At 52.0% G+C, this 18445-nt stretch overlaps 6 protein-coding genes across 6 annotated transcripts; 2 read left to right on the forward strand and 4 right to left on the reverse strand.

Moving 5' to 3' along the window:
* Nucleotides 1-59: 59 nt before the first annotated feature.
* On the reverse strand, nucleotides 60-1199 carry PC9H_010567 (uncharacterized protein; the record flags this gene model as incomplete). The annotated part of the gene is made up of 1 exon (XM_036780060.1): nucleotides 60-1199. One exon carries the CDS (start codon nucleotides 1197-1199, stop codon nucleotides 60-62), a length of 1140 nt encoding a protein of 379 aa, XP_036627443.1.
* A 139-nt stretch (nucleotides 1200-1338) lies between these two features.
* On the forward strand, nucleotides 1339-5356 carry PC9H_010568 (uncharacterized protein; the record flags this gene model as incomplete). The annotated part of the gene is made up of 9 exons (XM_036780061.1): nucleotides 1339-1948; nucleotides 2008-3587; nucleotides 3640-3745; nucleotides 3836-3901; nucleotides 4033-4098; nucleotides 4227-4258; nucleotides 4437-4535; nucleotides 4657-5074; nucleotides 5187-5356. 9 exons carry the CDS (start codon nucleotides 1339-1341, stop codon nucleotides 5354-5356), a joined length of 3147 nt encoding a protein of 1048 aa, XP_036627444.1.
* Nucleotides 5357-5814: 458 nt separating this feature from the next.
* MCM1 (transcription factor of the MADS box) lies at nucleotides 5815-7166 on the forward strand (the record flags this gene model as incomplete). Its single annotated transcript, XM_036780062.1, has 3 exons — nucleotides 5815-6211; nucleotides 6260-6273; nucleotides 6333-7166. 3 exons carry the CDS (start codon nucleotides 5815-5817, stop codon nucleotides 7164-7166), a joined length of 1245 nt encoding a protein of 414 aa, XP_036627445.1.
* A 1306-nt stretch (nucleotides 7167-8472) lies between these two features.
* On the reverse strand, nucleotides 8473-12616 carry PC9H_010570 (uncharacterized protein; the record flags this gene model as incomplete). The annotated part of the gene is made up of 14 exons (XM_036780063.1): nucleotides 8473-9049; nucleotides 9105-9771; nucleotides 9824-10592; nucleotides 10650-10688; nucleotides 10744-10761; nucleotides 10820-10859; nucleotides 10913-10954; nucleotides 11007-11094; nucleotides 11148-11163; nucleotides 11223-11263; nucleotides 11316-11332; nucleotides 11386-11466; nucleotides 11567-12198; nucleotides 12275-12616. The coding sequence occupies 14 exons, from the start codon at nucleotides 12614-12616 to the stop codon at nucleotides 8473-8475; spliced, it is 3369 nt and encodes a 1122-aa protein (XP_036627446.1).
* A 481-nt stretch (nucleotides 12617-13097) lies between these two features.
* On the reverse strand, nucleotides 13098-14777 carry CDC37 (hsp90 co-chaperone Cdc37; the record flags this gene model as incomplete). Its single annotated transcript, XM_036780064.1, has 5 exons — nucleotides 13098-13566; nucleotides 13615-14048; nucleotides 14104-14578; nucleotides 14632-14690; nucleotides 14742-14777. 5 exons carry the CDS (start codon nucleotides 14775-14777, stop codon nucleotides 13098-13100), a joined length of 1473 nt encoding a protein of 490 aa, XP_036627447.1.
* Nucleotides 14778-15178: 401 nt separating this feature from the next.
* On the reverse strand, nucleotides 15179-16857 carry PC9H_010572 (uncharacterized protein; the record flags this gene model as incomplete). Its single annotated transcript, XM_036780065.1, has 5 exons — nucleotides 15179-16119; nucleotides 16182-16413; nucleotides 16481-16509; nucleotides 16587-16700; nucleotides 16758-16857. 5 exons carry the CDS (start codon nucleotides 16855-16857, stop codon nucleotides 15179-15181), a joined length of 1416 nt encoding a protein of 471 aa, XP_036627448.1.
* Nucleotides 16858-18445: the final 1588 nt, after the last annotated feature.

Raw genomic sequence — 18445 nt, forward strand, 5'->3', positions numbered from 1 at the left:
ACATGTACGTGTTTATTGTATCTATAGCATAGAGCGCTTTGCAAAGGAAATCATTATTATCAGGAGTTCATATAAGCTATCATCTGCTGTCTCGCTGTCGACTCTCTCTTACTCGCTCTTGCGAAGCTACGGTAGCCCCGTCCTATCTCCTGCTTCTGCTTTCGAAGACGTTCAGCGGCCTGTATATGGGCGGCTAAAGCCGCCTTGTTGTGGGTTATCCGCTTCTTTGACACATGGTATGGCCCCTCGGTTTTTGCCTTCAATCCGATGCCCAGGCGATCGGCCTTCAGAGTGGTAGCTATAGGTGTTATCAATGCTGTGCGTCCACCCAGCAAGTCCTCGTCAGCAGGGGGCATTGCTGTTGGCGTTGAATCTTCGCCATCATCGGCCTCAACCATGCTCCCCGAGTCTTCGTCTTCGGAGACAGTGAGATCTATGACTTCTACGAAGTTGTCGTTATCGGTTTGCTCGAGCTTCACGGCCACCGACCGTTGTATACGCTCCGTTGGTACACCCTTCCCTGATGCCTCGTCGAATAGCTCGCTGTCTTGTGGATCCGCTGCTTTGCGGTCTCGGGGTATACTTGGTCCCAAAGGTTCGCCCTCGTGCCAACCCTTCTGCTGAAGCATGGCAAAACCTTTATTTGTGGGACCAAGTGCTAACCACACGGGCTGCTTAAACTTTGGTTCCGAGGGAAGTGGTGGGGGGTGCCGGATTAACATCTCGTGAAGGGTGGGCGGTGGGGCAGAGGCTACAGGCGAGTCTGGCCGAGAAGAAAGTGCATTCTGGATAAACCAGTCACGTCCCCGGTACGATTTCGGGTGCTGCGTGGAGTTTTCTAGATTCGGGGGTCGATTAGGCAGTTGCTTGGGCTGGTGAGACGTTGTAGCCACATTGGCATGAGTCTTGCTGATAGATCGGTACCATTGTGAGAGGCTGTCACCCCTAGCATTGTCCTCGATTTTGGTACCGGTTGCCGCAGTAGTAGGAGTACTACTCCAGGGGTCATAAGTGGTCGTCGCAGGTACGAATCGAGGCGGCAGTCGTGTTCGCCGCTGTCCAGAGATGGTGGTTTGAATCCGCCATTCTTCGTCAGCGTCAATTTCATCCTGAGGATCAATCTGACCCGTTTCCGCCTCCAAACGTTCTCTGTCGTTTGGGTCGTAGTGGGAGTAGATGATATGGGTGACGGTCGCCATTCAAGTGCTTGATTCTGGTGCAGAGCAATATCTGACTAGTGTCGTGGGAACAAAGGCGGTCTGTGCGCGGGAAACGATGGTAAAACGCGAGGCACGACAGTCGACTTCAAGCCACCACCGACAACGACGACGGGCTCAAATGATGGCAGCGTCCGAAACAGTCCTCTCGCCGTCTGACCCAGCTTCCTCGCTTCGTGCTGCCGCTCTATCGACTATCAAGCGAAGAAAAAATGTCTCCACAGATGCTTCTCTCCCAGGCGGAAAGGCTACCCTACCTTCAAGGCCTGCTGTTCCCCGCGACAATTCCGTTCAACTGGACTATGGCCAGGAAGACGCCTCCTCGTCCTCGCAATATAAACCGCTGCCTAGAAAGACCGCCCAGCCTCGGCCTAATGTTCTGGACATCGATCCTAGCCAAGGTCGCGAGGAAGGAGAAATCAGCGATTCGGAAGATTTGCCCCCTGCTCCGCCCAAGGAGGACGCTAGGCCGCCACCAACAACACTGGCATCCTTACCCTCAAGACCAGGTCCTCTGACACTTGCAGCTGGCCGCTCCGGACGAAAGGAAGTAACTCCCCCTCCAAGATCGGCAATACCAAAAGTCGAGTCTCCGGCGACCCACAACCTGCTTGACAGAATGTCAAATTTACCTTCAAGCTTGCAGACCTCATCTCATGGACCCAGCTTACCTCTACCTCAAGTGAGCCTATCCCAATTGGACGAACATCATGTTCGACCAGGATTAGCTAGTGCGTAGTTCAAGTATTTCAGTGGTTCCATTGCGTCGGTGTAATCTTAATATTTCAAGTGAACCAAGCTCAATACGACACGGCGAAAGACATTGTTCTTGATCTGCTCGGATGGGGTGTCGCTCCAGAGTTCCTCGTTGACTGTGGTCTATCTCGCGAAATTGTGTTTTACGTCTTCTCCGAGCTCAGACTCCGTCTACCAGAGAACCTCGATACCGCAGGTTTAATCCCTTACCCACCCGATCCTCACCTTCTCGACGAACCATTTCTCTGGCCTCCAGTACAAACACACAATGTACCTCTATCCCCAACGATAAAGTCGGAGCTAAGCCCCGCAACCGAACTGAAGCTCGATCTACTTCATTCACCACCCGCAATCTCACGCAAGGCTGCGAACAAGGCGACTCCTGCTGTTTTTGTTAGCACGGAATCGCCTAGTAGTGGCTCGACGCCAATTCAGACATCTGCTGCAGCAACACCTGTAATACCTACACTCAATCCTAATCCCTCCCTACCTTCCACCAACCTTCATGACATGGAGCGTCAGAGACGGCAAGAATTGCTCGCTCGCAAGGCGGCTGCTCAGGCCTCTCGCAAGTCCAAGCAGACCACGATGGTCATTGCCTCGACCTCGGCTTCATCTTCCTCGGTAACCCTTCGCCCCGCAGTGACGCAGAGGTCTAACTCGCCTGATGAGCAGACCAAACCAAGCACGCCAACGCCAGCACTCTCCGTCGATGATTTCCTTAACAGTATCGCCTCTTCCTCTTCCAACGGCGATTCGACCGACATGGCTGTTGACGAGTCCTCTCAGAGACATGCGAGCCCTGACGCTATGGATGTTGATGTAACTCCAGCGGCATCTGGAACGGAGCTGCCCAACGGCTCCTCTAATGGGGCTGGCGAATTATTGCCGCCCCCAGTGTCACCTGCAGAGCCACCGCCTGTGTCCGCAGATACAGACACAGACGTGGCTCCGTCTTCTGGCTCAACAGCGGGTCTAAACTCCTTTGCGGCTGCCCAGGATGCATTCGTCCTTGATAGTGGCGGATCCTCCGTTATAGAGCACCAAGCATATCTTGATCCTCCGTCACGCCCGCTGACACGAACTAGTACTGGGTCTAATCTCCCGAATGCCAACGTCGCAGATCTCAACCAGCTGACGGGGCCTAGTATACAGCGGCGTGGTACGAAACGGCCGGTCGCCGCCGATTTCGTGGATTTTGATAGTTCCGATGGCCAGAATCGAAGGCTACAATGGAATTCGCAAGTACCTACGTCCGCTGCGAACGATCGCGCTCTTCGTCGCCGACTTACCGGGACCAATGGTAATACATCCTCGGCTATGGGGAGTTTTGCTAGTGTCAGTGGAATGCGACGTTGCATAATCGACCTCAGTGATAGTGATGGGGAGGCTGATGGGAATGACGGACCTCTGCGGCCTGATCACCGGGCTCGTTATTCGCCTTCCATCGTCGGTCTTAGGTCAGGCACGATGACTCACTCTGGAAGGGCCACGCCTACGGTATCGACGCCGCCAGTACTACCGCCTAGTTCGTTGATCGAGAAGGAAGAGGAAATACGGAGGATGCGAGAGTTGATCGCTCAGCGAGAACAGAAACGCATGCAGAAACTCGCTGTATGTGCTTATCATGTCTGTTTAGCTCAAATGCCTACTGTCAACGTTGCAGATGACACGGTCACTGTCGACTGTACCCGATGCTCCCCCCTCTGCCGATGCTTCTACAGCAGCCAACGCGACTCTTGACGGTCAGACTGAACCGAAACCAACACCTGGTAAGTACAGTTCTGTCAAGCGTCATCCGGTGACACGCGGGGGAACAGTACCCTCAGGGAAGCATCGTATTCTAATTTGGACCGCTCTAGCTGAATTGCCTGATGCATTACTTACAACAGCGCCAAGATCTCGTGCTATGGATCCCCCTACGATTGGTTCTCTATTCTCTCAGTCCCTTTCGATTATGAACATTAACTGACATGTTTTCTCTGGCTTCGCATCCTTCGCGTTCGCGCTCTTTTGTTTGCGCACCCATCAACTTCATCTAATTCGGCGCGTGGACTAGATCATGGGAACGTGGAAGCCTCTCCCAGTTTAATATCCCAGGACGGGGTTCCTGAAAACGAAGATGGTAAGTCCCTTTGTACGTTGCACCCATGTGCGTGCGTCTTCGGCTTGCTGATAAGCCACTCCCTTGCCATGGCATCATTCTTTGTCTTGTGCTCGCGCATCATCACGTTGTGTTCCAATGTCACTTAGCCCCCAGAACACCAGATAGGCCTGATCAACCGGCAAGCATCTTTCTTCTCATGACCCTCTAGGCTGACTTATTTGCGGCTTGACACGTCTTCCTACCCCATTTTTTTCACCGGCATGTTGGGTCTTCGGTACCGATTGCCTTTTACTTCCGTGTGAATGGAATGGACTTGCTTCATTTTCCACTTTATATCCCTTGCGTTCTGATCCCAGGGAAGCGCAGACACGATAACCGATGGCGCCGATGTCCGGAAAGAGACTCCTCCATCTGTCTTTGTCGACGACGTCAGCTCTAGCATTTCGTCGACTCAGGTGCGTCACGATCTCCGCACAACAAGTTCGTTTACTCCCTTTTTCATGAGTGCTACCCCGTCCCTTCCCCATCCTCTTCCGGCATTATTCCGTTGCGACGATACTAATTTTGTCGGCACAGGCAACGGACGAACAAATCATGGATCCTTTGGGTTCGTCGGATCAAGTCCTCCCAAGGCAAGAAGAAGGTCTATCATCCTCCGACAAGAGTGAAGCCGTTTTGTTTCCAAGCTATGAGTCTCCGTTTGGGCGTTATCCCCTTCTACGCTCAAGTATATCTACCTACCTTCCTTCTGATCCTTCGTCGTCGTCGTCGTCGTCATCATCTACTTTTATTGCACAGCCCGGCCCTTCGACGTCTTCGCCGCCTGCAGTTGACCTTGAACCCCTCAGATTAGCTACGTGGCTGAAGAACACGGATCCATCCCAGCAGATATGTCGGTTTGAAATCCCAGGCGGCGGTGTGTGCCGGGACAGCGAATGCGAGGACGTGCATCTGAAGAGCAGTAGTCGTGGTGCTAGGGCTGCTGAACCAAGAGGTATGTCTGCTTCCTAGTTTGGATCGTCATTGTGGGGGTGTGTGGGGTGTCATCTAGTTAGGTTGAAGGGTTGACCTATTCCGGCATGTGGATGTGTTGTTTTTATTTGTAGACGACGACACTGCACGGTATCTGCGCGACCGGCTGCCTCGCGCATGGGTGGAAGACCGGCATATCGGAGAGGATGACATTCGGGCGGCGTTGCGCGCGACATCTGGGATGATTGAAGAACGGGTGCGCCATGCACTGGGGGAGCTTCATCAAGAACGCGGACTGCGGTGACCAGGGCACGTACGGCTGCACGATCTTTGGGATATAGTGCTATGTGATCAAATGAATGATATGTTTTCGATCTGCTGGATATCCGCAGGGCACGGAGCGAGGTGCAGAATTGAGTAAGACAATTTCCATAAGGAACGGCAGGGTCATGTGTGGCCGGAGCTAGCGATAAGGAGGCGTAGTGTGGGAGCGATTTGATTCCGTGACTCGGGAACGATGGTGTGGCGCGGGATGTTCCGAAAGCGGTATACGGCCGGTGCCTTGGTCGCTGTGTTTGCGGGTGCTTGCGGGTGTTTGGCAGTACAAAAAGGGAGAGGGGGTTTGGATATGAAGCGTTTCTCGTTTTGGACGACCTCCCAAGTTCCTTTTCCGGCTACAGAGTGTTTAAACAGTCAGGTCAGTTTCTGCTTTGCCGTCACGCATTTGCCCCTTCTCCTCCTCGTTCCTCTTTTTCGTCGCCCATGGCCACTTTTCGCAGAGTCATCACCTCGTTTCCCTCCTCGTCCTCCTCGTATCCCTATTCTAACACCGCGGCCCAGCCTGCTCCTTCCCTTTCTGGCACTGACTACCCGCACGATCACCAGTCTTCACCAACCTCCCCGACGATGAGAAAAAGACAGCGCACCCTCGACCAGCCCAACCCCGCAGACCCGGCACAGGCCCACCAGCAGCAGCCACAGCCAGTCACAGACGACGCGTTCATCGCAGACAACGACGCAGTCGACAGCAATGCAGAGGACGACGACGACGATGGAGAGAAGCCAAAATCAGACAAGAAGGCTGGCAGGAGAAAGATCAAGATTGAATTCATCCAGGACAAGTCCAGGCGCCACATAACCTTCTCCAAGCGGAAAGCTGGTACGTCCCTACAGTTCCCTGTGATTCGTTTGCTGAAATCGCGTCCAGGAATCATGAAAAAGGTGTGCGGTGTGCTTGTTTTCGTCTTTATCGTCCATGCCACTGATCATGTCTTTGGCAGGCTTACGAATTATCAACCCTCACTGGAACACAAGTGCTGCTGCTTGTCGTTTCAGAGACAGGTCTCGTATACACGTTTACGACCGCAAAGTTACAGCCTCTGGTTACTCAGCCAGAGGGCAAGAACCTCATTCAGGCCTGCCTCAATGCTCCACAGGGCTCGCTCCCTTCCTCCATGCCGATCGGGCCACCACTCAGTCGCTCGCAACCAATGAACATCCCGTCTGGTCCACCGCAGCCAACAACGAATAACTTGCCTGGTGGTCTGTCCATCAGTCCTTCGCAGGGTGGCACAACCATCAAAGAGGATGACTCGCAACATGATGAGGATGAGGAGCATCGAGCTGGGCCAAAACGCAGGCGCCGTGCGTCAACAGCTGCATCAGGTGGCGCTAATGTTAGCCCTCGGCCGGGGCAAACGTCCCCTCATTCACCGAATGCTTCCATTCCTCCCCCTCTTAATATTCCCGGTCAACAGCAAGGTCAATCGCAGTCGGTACAACAGGGCAACGCGGCACAAATCAACATTGGATCGCCGACTTCCCCCCAACAAGGTCACTCGCAGGTGCCAGGCGCGGCGTCGCCAAGCAATTACAACTCTGCTGGCCAGTACGCGCAACCCACTGCAGCACATCACCCCGGCGACCCTGGATCAGGAATGTACAGTCCGCATATGATGCAGGCTCCAGCGGCACATTCGTACTATACGGGCGGGCCGGGGCAACCTGGTGCAGCCCAACAGATGTCAAACATGTCGCAGCAACAAGCGCATGGTCACTGGGCACAGCCAACCCCTCCCCAACAAGTGCAAGGCCATTATGGAGGGCGCAGGTGAATCCATGAGCCCTGGAGAATTCGCTGGAAGTGACGGTTTCTTCCCCCTGTGTTCATACTTTTGGACTCGTGTGTTATTTCCAACGTCTATATGCTTTTCTTTTTATGTGTTTCTTTCCTTCTCGACCTCCCTCGTCGTCCGATTCAAACTGAAATCCTTTGTATCACCGCTTACTAGTATGAGTAACTACTACGAAAACGTAACCAGCCGTTTTCTTTCCTATGAATCGTTGTGCACCATTATCTACACACCATCATCCCCGGGTTATTCAGTTGTACTCTCGTTGTCGCTTATATTCGTCCCGTAGTCCTTGTGCTTACCTGCATAGGGTACAGCCATGGTGCGGCCAAATGCACATAATTTTTGATGCTTCGACGAGAGTGCGTGTCAGTCAACGTTTTTAGGAATTTAGTTACCGGAATCAATTAGGACACACTTCCTTCCAGTCTCAGAGTTGGTGACGATTGGTGTGATCGAAAGTCCTCGAGCACCGCCACCCTGACAGAATGATGAAATTTCCTTCCCCAACGCGGGGGAGGGAACCTTGATATCGATCGAAATGAGATAACTCTAGGGAATGTTGACTATATAAAGGAGGTCTAGCATATATGGGGACCAGGTCCCACTTTGTGTGAATGATTTTCTTGTCGAAGGATGGAAACGCCTCGACTGGAAGGCAGCGGGGACGACTTTGTGTGCGGAACTGGTAATAATTCCCCCGTTGAGAGTCGGAGGAAATGGAGTGAGCGGACTAGAAGTCGCCAATCCTGGAATTGATCTGGGACGGCCTAGGATGGCGACTCGGGGAAGGAAAGCGTGCATGGCGACCATGAAGATATCGTCTCCGCATTTTCAGTGATACTTGATACAGGTAGATGATGATTAGATTAGATAAAATGTAGCAACAAGTCCAAGGTATACAACCTGCCGCGCTCACTCTAACATACATTACATACATACATACACGTGTGGTCTTGGTTACCCAAGGCAATGCCGATGCCAAACATAGCGAGGGGCAAGGCCCAAGGGGTTACACAGAAATTTGCGCAGAGCAAAGAAGGAACGGGTGAAGAGGACAACCGACGCGGATGGGAAAACCGAACATTCCCAGCGATTGAATGTCAAGAAAGATCCGACATCTAGGGTGCCCAGAATCGACACCAGAAGTAAATGCGGACGGCATGTCACAGAACATGTGGAGAGACAGCGCTCGAGAAGCACTTTTTTGAGAATCTGAGATAGATGGGTGATGTTCCAAGCACCCCCAAACGACAAGGGCCGCGTAACCACGGTGTCGCTTCCTCCCTTACGGCTTCCAAGCTACGAAGACACGTGTGACCCTTGAAAGGCGGCCTTCAGGCGGCGGTAGATGATGGACCGGGCGCTGATGGACACTAGACGTGCGGGAGCGGGCATCATCCAGAGTGCGCTGCGTTGATTTCGTAGTGTCGCTTTGGTTGTCCCTCACAAAGCTCCCACTGCGCTTCAAGCCGCCCAGGCCATCATCGTAATGACTGAACCTTCGCTTGTCCCCATGGGTGGTTTCTCGATGGCCGCCGGCCGCGCTTTGAGTGAGGCTACCACTTCTTCGAACCGATGCTCCACTGTCATCCCGGGATTGGCTATCCCTCCGTGTCATGATGCTGCCGTTTTGCCTCGTTGACGGAGCACCCGTGCTGCGCGACATGTTGGAATCGCTATAGCGCCCCGTAGCACCGCCAGCGTAAACGGGATGAGACGGGTTTTGTTGCTTCTCCCATTGACACCATTTATCCCAAGCCCCATCAAAGGCCTTCCGTTCCGATGTGGGAGTGACAGGCAAAGTAGTCCAGCCGTATTGATCTTCCATGGTTCCGCTGAGGGAAATCTGGTCTCTCATATCCCTAGAATAGCGAGAAACATTTGTCAAGGCTTCATGCGCTATACATTGGGACTTACATATCAAACCTCGAGAGTAGATAATCAAAATCTTCCCGGGCGAGATCGGTTAGTGCTGCTACGTCCACCGACTTCGGCGAACCAGACAATAACTGAGGCTTCTTGTCTTGAGATTGATATTCAAGGACCCATTCCCACATCGCTTCTGCACATGCGAGCACTTCGCTCGTCCGTATCGCCAGATGAAGATTTAATGACCTGAGATCCAGGTTCAACGTTTTGTTTGGCAGCCGAGAGTGATGCATTGAAGAAAACATGGCAGCAGCTCGAGTACCTGCCGAAGAGGGGTCGCGCCGGCTATCTCGCGATGGGGATGAAAACTTTGATTTTGAGGATGGGGAGTAGGCGGATCGCTGAGTCTCATCCAGGGAGATATACTTTGATTCGGCATTCACCAAGCTTTGGACAGTTACGCGACCAGTAGGGTCTGAAGGATCCTCATGGAAGCCAGAGTTTGAAAACGGTTGGCTGCCCACGGTGGCTGCTCTACGTCTCTGCGTGGTGGTGGCGATCATGGGAGGGTTTCCTGCAATCTGTGTTGGCTTCTTCACTAGACCGTCGTCATCTGGGTCAGAGTCGTCGTACGCTACAGATCTGGCAAGCGGTCGTCCTCGCTTAGCTCGGGTCGGGGGAAAGGCCCACTGTAGTTGCGGGTGGGTTCGCACATCTAGGCGATCATTAAGAGAGGGCTTTGCGATGTGACACGGGAGACGGCTTACCTTTGAAATGCAGGCTAAGGTAATTCGCCAAGAGTGATAACGGGGAGAGATTGATGAACCTCGCCGCATGCATCTCATTGTAAATTAACTCAAGGAGACTATGGTCACGAGGATTGGCGGGAGGTTTGGGGAGTGTTCGTAGGAGGAATGGATGGTACAAAGAGTCGCGATCCGGAGATCTCGCGGACGAATGGCTAATCGGAGAGATGGGAGGGCTGCGGGGATGTTGGGATGACGGTTTGGTTCGCACCGGCGATTGAATGAGGGATGCTGTAGAGTTTGTATTTCGGAGGGAGATTGCAGAGTCCGTAAAATGTTGAGATCGCGGCCGAGTGGGGAAGTACTGAATCGCACCGGTGGGAACGACATTGTCAGTTCGCACTTGCAGCTGTGGGAGGGACTTTCGGCCTTGGGTCACTAGCTTAGATGCTGCCACCGGTAGAGGTGGTACATCGTCGGTAGCTACCAATTGGTCGGGTAGGGTATCTACCCCATGGTGAGCAGGAAGGGCCACCGTGCTTGTCCGCGGCGTGGACAGAGCATCTAAACTCGTATCGTCGTGTGAAACTGAGGCAGAACCAGAGCCTGTGTATTGGGAGGACGCATCATCGTCCTGAAGACCGTCTTCGTCACCATTCTCGGCTACGTCAGATGCCTGCCACGAGAGTATCGTGTTGGCGCGCGAACGGGGGCCTAGCTCATCATTTTCTCCATCCGGTGACATGTTTTCATTTGGTTTTCCGGGAAAGAAGAGATCTTCCTCCATCATCTGATATGTAGCGTTGATTAGATTTCGCTGGGGAAACGCGAGATTCGTGAGTGTTACCTCGAAAGCCGCGCCTGGTTTCATTACCCGAGTAATTTCCTGTCAACCTTGGTTCAGAGTTTGGACCGAGGGGTTGCAAATAAAACAAGCGAACCTCCAGTAAGGGATCCCACTAACATAATAGCACGGTAAGACAGTTGATGATGGTTGACAAAGAACGGTTCGCTTACTTTGTCTTCGGGTACACCTCGGGCAATGCGTTTAATATGGCTACCATAAGCGAGGTCAACAAGAGGCTGGATGTAGCTCAAGGGAAGACATACACATAATCGAACTCTTCGTCAGAGAACGGCAAACCTTCCAAGCTGTAATGACAATGTTGGTCACTATATTGGGCGTACAGAACGTGGCACCCACAAGTTCGCTTGGATCCACGTTATTCGCCCTGCGAGATCAGCGGAACCAAGTTGCTGAAGATTAGGGTGCAAAGGCACAACGTCCAGGCCTGCAATGTTATCGAGATAGGTACATTTTAGGAAGTATGAAGAAGTAGCCTACCAACGAAGTGACAATTCTGGATGATAACCGAATGTTAGTCTCCGGTGGAGGTGTCATGGGAAATGAATTACGAACCCTCCACTTCCGAGCAGCATCTAGAATCCAGGATCCTGTGCCTAAGGGCGATGTGTGACACAAATATCACTGGCCAGCCGAAATGAGACTTACCACAACCCAAGTCCAAACTTTGAATGTGTAACATGAATCGCTGCGACACACGTACATAGGAACGACTTACACTCTGGTAGGCGGGGTGTCAAAGACGTGCCAAGTGACGCTGCCACACATTTGCTGGCAGAAGACCGTTTCCCAAACATCGCTATGATGAGCCCCACGCCACCAGATGTCAGTAAAAGCCAATGACACGACGTGAATAACAAGGGCCACGCGCAACGGAGGAAAGGAGGCACAAGACTCACAAGTCGAGAACTTCCTGATCGTAATTTCTGGGGTAGGGTACTTGTTCTTTATCAAAGGGATGATGCCTTCCTCTACCAGCGATCCCAGAAGCACCTGAACCTGAACGTGGATTGAACTTGACGAGGAATTGAGCTTCCTTGGCATCAATGTTCCTTTTGAGTTCTTGAAGGATAGTACGGTCGGCGGTGGAGAATTTGTTTTGCTTCGTGGGTTGTTGGGCACGAATGGTGGCGATGTCGGAGGAACTCTTCGCTGCCATCGAGATGTTGGACGGCGAGGATGAGTGTGGTACTCCGTACAGAAACGGGGACATGGAAGTGAGGTATGGCATAGGGGGTGGACCTTCCGATCGTAGAGGTTGGGCGTTGGCAGGAGCGGATGAGCCAGAACCAGTATTTTGATAACCCAATGTCGATCGAGGGGCTGATGGCATTGCCTGTATGGTGGAACCAGCGCCTGCTTCTGCGAGTCCTCCATCCGACGCGAGCTGAGGAATAGTATTGGACCGATTCTTGTTTCGCGAAGCAGACTTGTTCCCCGAACTTTTTCGCCGTCTCAAGATGAAGTTTGCAAAAGAATGGGATTGAGATGCTGTAGATGCTGCGCTCTTCGGTTCTTGTCGACCAGGCGGCTGCACAGGGAAAGCATTCAGCGGACTCGGAGACGATATGTGGTGCATGGACAAGGACTCTAGGGGGACAACTTACGGTATAATCTGGCCATGGCTTCAACAAGACAGCAGGCTCGCCAATATCAGGTGGGGGGAACAACTCCCATGGGGTAACCTCCTCGCGTGTGCCTGTGGCTGTTGATGGACGCTTCTTGGAGGAAGTTGACCTTCGGTTGTGAGGTGACCTGGCAGGATTTCGAGGGGGACGAGGGGGGACAGACGACGCCTCCGCTGCCACGTTTGGATCGATAGCACGAGGCTTTCTTGTGTCTGCCACCGAGCCTGCTATAGCTAGCTCGATTTGAGGCGTGTCTGGAAAAGACAGGGATCTGGCTAGCCTTGGTCGTGTGCTGTCCTGGTCATCGTCGTGGGCGTCCATGGTGAGTGGCAGAACGGAAGCAAGGAGCAGCGAGCTAGCGGTCAGGCGAAAAACTCATTGCTTGACCGGACGGGGAAATATGGCAAGGATTTGGCTTGGACCGCATTGCGCATTTCAGAATCAAACACAGGGCGCGTGAGATGGCATTCCCAGCAGCCCCCAGTGGCGCAACAATTGCAAAATGCTACCGAAACTCGCTTCCTGCTCCTCTGTTTAGGCCACCAGCACACTGTGCTAGCAGAGTACAACCAGGAGGCGAGTGCAAACGAGTGCAGTGCTCGGAGCAATAATAGCTTGCCGCAGTCACTTACCCGACGTTGACAGTTCACATGTCCTGCGGGGCTGCTGGTGGGTGGACCCGAGTTGCCACCGGCTACCAGAACATCTGGCCACGCACTTCGGGTACTGTTAGGATGATTCCGAAGCGAATACACACAGGGAGCATGAAGAAGAATTACAGAATAGAATCACAAACGATACGTTAATTCTCTTTGTCCTTCCCCGTTTCATCTCGAATACCGCCCTCGGCAAAGCTCAAAATTCCCGCCATGTCCAACTGCGAAACAATATTCTCCGCTTCTGGCACATCCATCTCTGCCAAAACCTTGTTGACACCCTCCAGTGTTCCTTCTTTTAATGCCGCCTGGAATTTCTCTGGGAACCCGCAGAAAACCGACCACCTAAAGTCAAGCGCCTTCCTCACCTCTTCAACGTCGAGTCCTTCTGTGCCCGGGCCTTCAAGTTTGATTTCGTCAGGTGCTGGCCCTTCTGGAACGTTGAAGGAAATGACGGTATCGGGGTTTTCTGCCACCAGTTGGATCTGTTCTTTGCCTTCCGATGACTGCGCTTCCTCTTCCCGTAGTGTTTTAACACGGGACTTGAGGTGGTTATACGTGGTTTCGACATCATCGACGAACACTTTGATCGCTCGTTTATCGCCCGCGATCATCCTAGACAGTTAATATAGCAATTATTCTAAATGAAAAGGTAACACGTACTTCTTGAAGAAGACACCAACGCCATCGCCACCCAGCTTTTCACCGTACTGAAGCAGCAGGCTTTGGTGGACGCACTGCTTAGCATACTGCGACTTTCCTGCACTTTCCGCGCGGAATCCCGCTACCAGAAGGGCGTCCGATGCGCCAGGGACAACGACGTCTCGATGCGTCTTGATGAACTCAAAGGACTCCTCCCACTGTTGCAGTTTTATGCGCGAGAAGGCTTCAAGCGATGGCGTCAACTCGGGTAATTCCTCATCTAGCTCTGCATCGTCCTCAGGGTCTTCAGTCGATGAAGGAGGTGCTTGTTTCGACGATCCTGCTGTGGACGCCCCGGGATTCAGAACCTCGAATTCGGTTGTGGTAACTTTCTTCTTGGGCTTGTCGACTTTGGCGTGGGGGACGGGAGGTGGCTCAGGCTTTGGTGGTACATACTGCAGGCGGAGTCGTTCGGTTAGTATGATTGAGACTGGGGAAGTGGCAACGTACTTTACTGTCGAAGCCATCGTGTATATCTTCACTCGTTATGTGTTTCTTCTGCTCTGCGAGTTCCACTTCCAGGTCTTTCTTCATTTCACCTGTTGTTTTCTTCAACATCTCCAAATGTTTCCCGAGCTCCGTTCGTAGCGCCTTCCCCACTTTCTCCTCCTTCTCTGCCGCCGCCAATCCGCCCACCTGATCCCTAGCAGCCTTGCTCACTTGCAGCAACAGGCTCAACATCATTGCGTCATACGTTGGTTGTCCAGGTGCATTCGTCGGCGGTGCATCGGGAGACGGATTCTGCTCTAGTTGCTCGACGAGGTTGTTGAAGTACATCGACGGCGATGGTTCCGCATTCTCTAATTTCGCGTAAACGACCTCGATGCGCGGTTGTAAGACATTGTTGCAAGCGATCTCCGCTTCGAGTTTCGCGATCTTGGCTTTGCGAGCCTCTCGTTTCTCGTGGATGTCTCGTTGCTTCCATCTAGTTTGAACATAAGTCAAGGCTAGAGATCCGGCCAAACAGACGATGCGTACTTGACCAGTGATTTATGATCAACGTTAGGATGCCCTTCGATGTCAGAATCATCAGACAACTAAGGATACGGATTATCGACAAATTCTGCGTATAACGATCAGTGACCTACTTCCAAACGATCCCATTTTGAGTAATTTAAAGGCATGGTGGGCCGTCAAGTGGATAAATCAATGCAAGAGAGTAATCGTGGAGAGGGTAGTGATATAAAGGTAGCGTAGAGTGGATAATGGATATATGGAACCGAGGCTATTTATATAGCTGAAAGCAGTACAAAGTGTTACTCCGATGGAGTAGGACTATGGGCGCTTATTTATATTGTAACAATGCAGAAGGTTCGAGAAGATGGGGAAATAGCTCTCCCATCTTATCAACTTTGGACCTCCCTCGCCGAAATCCCAATGCATGAGCCGTACCACTCAGCATCAGATTCACATGAAACGTCCGCAAAAAGTGGGCATGTATGATTCAGTACTGTTACAGATGGCTAGCGATATGAAAGTGCAATCTCAAACTCAGTGCAAACAAGAAACGTACTGCCAGTAATCCCTAAGTATACATTGCTGCATCGTCCGCGCTCTCTCCTTCTAGTCCGTATACCAACCCCAACGCCACCCTGGCTGCCGCACGCCGCCTCTCTCCTTCATCCGACATACTTGCTATCTCTGCCTTCATGCCCCGCAGTGCATCCAGCACACGAGACAGATCGAATTGCCCGACGTCGTACAAATCGACAACTTGCATCGACGTAGGGTCTTGTGAACTCATAGAATCCACAGCAAACAAAGACGACGTAGGGTGTACTGGGGATGCATCAGCTGATGCGTCCGCGTGTATGGCAGAGGAACGAGGGATATCTGTCCCAAATATTCGCGCTGCTGTGACAGCAATTTCTTGCTGCGAGGGCAAATCGTCGTCGTCGTCATCCGAAGTCTCCGTTTGTTTAGCATCACTTATCTCGTCCTCTTGGCTAGCTGCTAAGTTGGCAGCTGACCCCAGGGCGCGGTACAAGGTGCTGCTGAAAGGAGACCGAAGTCCATCTTCGTCCAAGGTTCCACTCCGAGTCGCTGACGTCGGTGACTGTGCGTGAGGTGTCGTGCGCCCGGATGAGGGTTCGCGAGGTGCTGAAACAAAGTCGGCGAAGTCATCATCGAAAGCCAATATTGACGGCGGACCAGCCCTTGACGGCAAAGACCACGGCGCCAATGGAGGGTCTAACGACGTCGGGGACGTAGAAACGGTACCGGGCTCTGAAACGCTCTTCCATGGATCGTTTTTGACGATGTCACGGAAAGCTGGGTCGTCTTCTAGCCACCTGACTAAGTCCTCTGCTTCCTTGTGAAGTCTCAGGCTGTCGAGTTTTGAAGACTTTCGAGAGAAGAGAGAGAGTCTTTGCCGGTTGAACTTCGGTTTTGTTGGCACTCTCGTTGACATTGACGGCCACATGATGGTACTTAGTGAGTCTATCACTCTTGGTAGACCTGGTATGCCTATGCAATATTCAGATTCATCAGATTTAGAGGCATAGTCACGGTTATACGGGCATAATCACCATGGTCGGGAAGCCCTTCATCCTCCGTGCGGTCGGAGCGCTGATATTCGACTTCCCCATCAATGAATTCGAATCCGTGCGAAGATAGAAATTCATCTATCTCTCCGTCTTCTTCAACCTCTGTGCTAATTTCATTGCCAGATGATGAGCGAGGCATCCTGACGGCAAGGGCGACGTCTGGTTGCCTGGTTGAAATATCGTTGGCGATGCGAACGACGTGGTCTCTGTATGACTTATCCATCGATTAGGACGCTGGCTTCATCAGCCCTCCTTCAGTAGGGAGTAGAGATCAAACATACATCTCCATTACTCCATACAAATATGACAGCTGGGACGTTCAAGGAGTGATATGGTGCGAGTCCCTTCACTTCGCGAGCATGGAAATGCACGTCTGCCTGGTAGTACTTATTCGAAAGCGTCCATGGAATTGTTGCGGATTTTCCGGGGCCTCTTCATCGTCCCGAGGTAGATCGGTGCCCAGCACGGGCGATTTGGATCCATTGTCGAGTATTCTAAGGCCTAGGCATATGAATTCAGAAATCAGCAATGTCCCACAATCTGGAGTAATGTACTGACGATCAATGAAATTGACAGCTTGCTCTAGTGAAGACGATATGGTAAGAATGCGGCATGAAGAATCCAGGGAAGATGAGGATGGAATTGTTTCGCTAGACATCCTTCGCCCGCGTTCCGAGAGCAGATATATGGGACTTGGTATCAATGAGAGCGCCGACAGCCTCGACTTCGGGGAAGCAATATGCCTCATGGGTCATGTGACCTATAGATGTCTTATCTAATCGCTTATCAGGTTTCCTTTTTGTCACCGTGTACGCCACATCGCGAATTATTTCTCTCAAGCTCTTAAGATCTCAACGTCCGGGGCGACAGCCCTCTAACATCAAAATCGTGGAGGTGATCTATGCAACATGTTTTCTTTTCATATCCTCACAACTTTGGGCGAAATAACCGATCCTCCTTTGACGCTCATAGTCTTGCCTATGTTCGAGAGGAAGAATCGTAATAGGTCTCAGCAAATACCCGCCGGTTTTCCGCGATTCTGAGTGTTCGTCAATGTCTGCGACGCTGGGCGGACAAGCAGCCTACCATACGCAGCGCGTGCCGCACCAACCACAGCAATGACTAGGTAATCCAAACGTCAAACCGAAAGTACAACGTAATTTCTCATTCCTAGAGCGAGTTTCCTGCAACATATTCACCGAGCACTCTCACTATCATGCATCGATATTAAGGTTGGATGTGGAACGGGGGCACTTACCCGATTATAAGCATGCAGAGGCCGAGAATCTGAATAGAGAGGTACGTGAGCGTCGCGTTCGTCGCTGGTCTACTTTCCTTCAGGTCTTAGCTCCTTCGACTCAGTGCTGGTTGGAAACGCAAGGCGCCGATGTTTAGCCTTTCCTTGCAACTTGCAATTTTGGAGCTTCCGATGCATACGTCTATCTAGCAACGTGAGGAGTCTATATCAGATAACTCCCTCAACTAATTCCCTCTGCTCCCAAGTTGTTCAGAAAAGTTGTTCAAAAGCTTCGGGTTGCGGCTACTATGCTGATTATCTTTTGGAAGTGATGAGAAAGAATTAAACTCGAAACTCGATACCGTGTTCCACCGGTGTGGGATCGATGTCTAGCCAAACTCGAGAGTTGTAAGTATACTGTTGTATTATCTAGTTAATCACGGTCCCAACACCCTCAAACTTGATGCCGTGACCTGTCATTCGACGTTTGAGTTGTTAATATCGTTTCATACTACAGACGTGTCGTACCCTTAGCACGGAAACGTTGGTGTTTGTGAGTGACGCGTTAGATACTATGTCGTGTTCACATGTTAACTCACTTCTTTACTTGCACCCTAGGGGATTTGAACTGTCTAGCTGCCTAGTGAACACCGAAGGTGACCGGTGTCCGGTGTCATAGCGTGACTGTAGCAGCACCGCTTGCCAGATGTTGACCGGGCGCTTTGAAACGACTATCGGCCTGGCGTACAAGTCGAATTCGTGTAACAGAACACCCTCAGCGATTGGACCCAGAGGAAAGGAGGCCATCTTTGTGCACCTTCCAACGCAAGAACTTGCTGACAATCTATGATATGAGCAGACCTGTGGCCATGATCGCAGGTCTTCACGTCTTGGGGCCCCATTCTTGGCTGAGGCTTGGCGTTCCCTGCTTGGACAACTGGTCAGGTTCGCCACGACGTGCTCACCCTGGACGTAGCAATCCGTCATGCAAGCCACCGTCGGTCTTGAA

This window comes from Pleurotus ostreatus (assembly GCF_014466165.1).
Source record: "Pleurotus ostreatus strain PC9 chromosome Unknown scaffold_8, whole genome shotgun sequence".
Classification (NCBI taxonomy): domain Eukaryota; kingdom Fungi; phylum Basidiomycota; class Agaricomycetes; order Agaricales; family Pleurotaceae; genus Pleurotus; species Pleurotus ostreatus.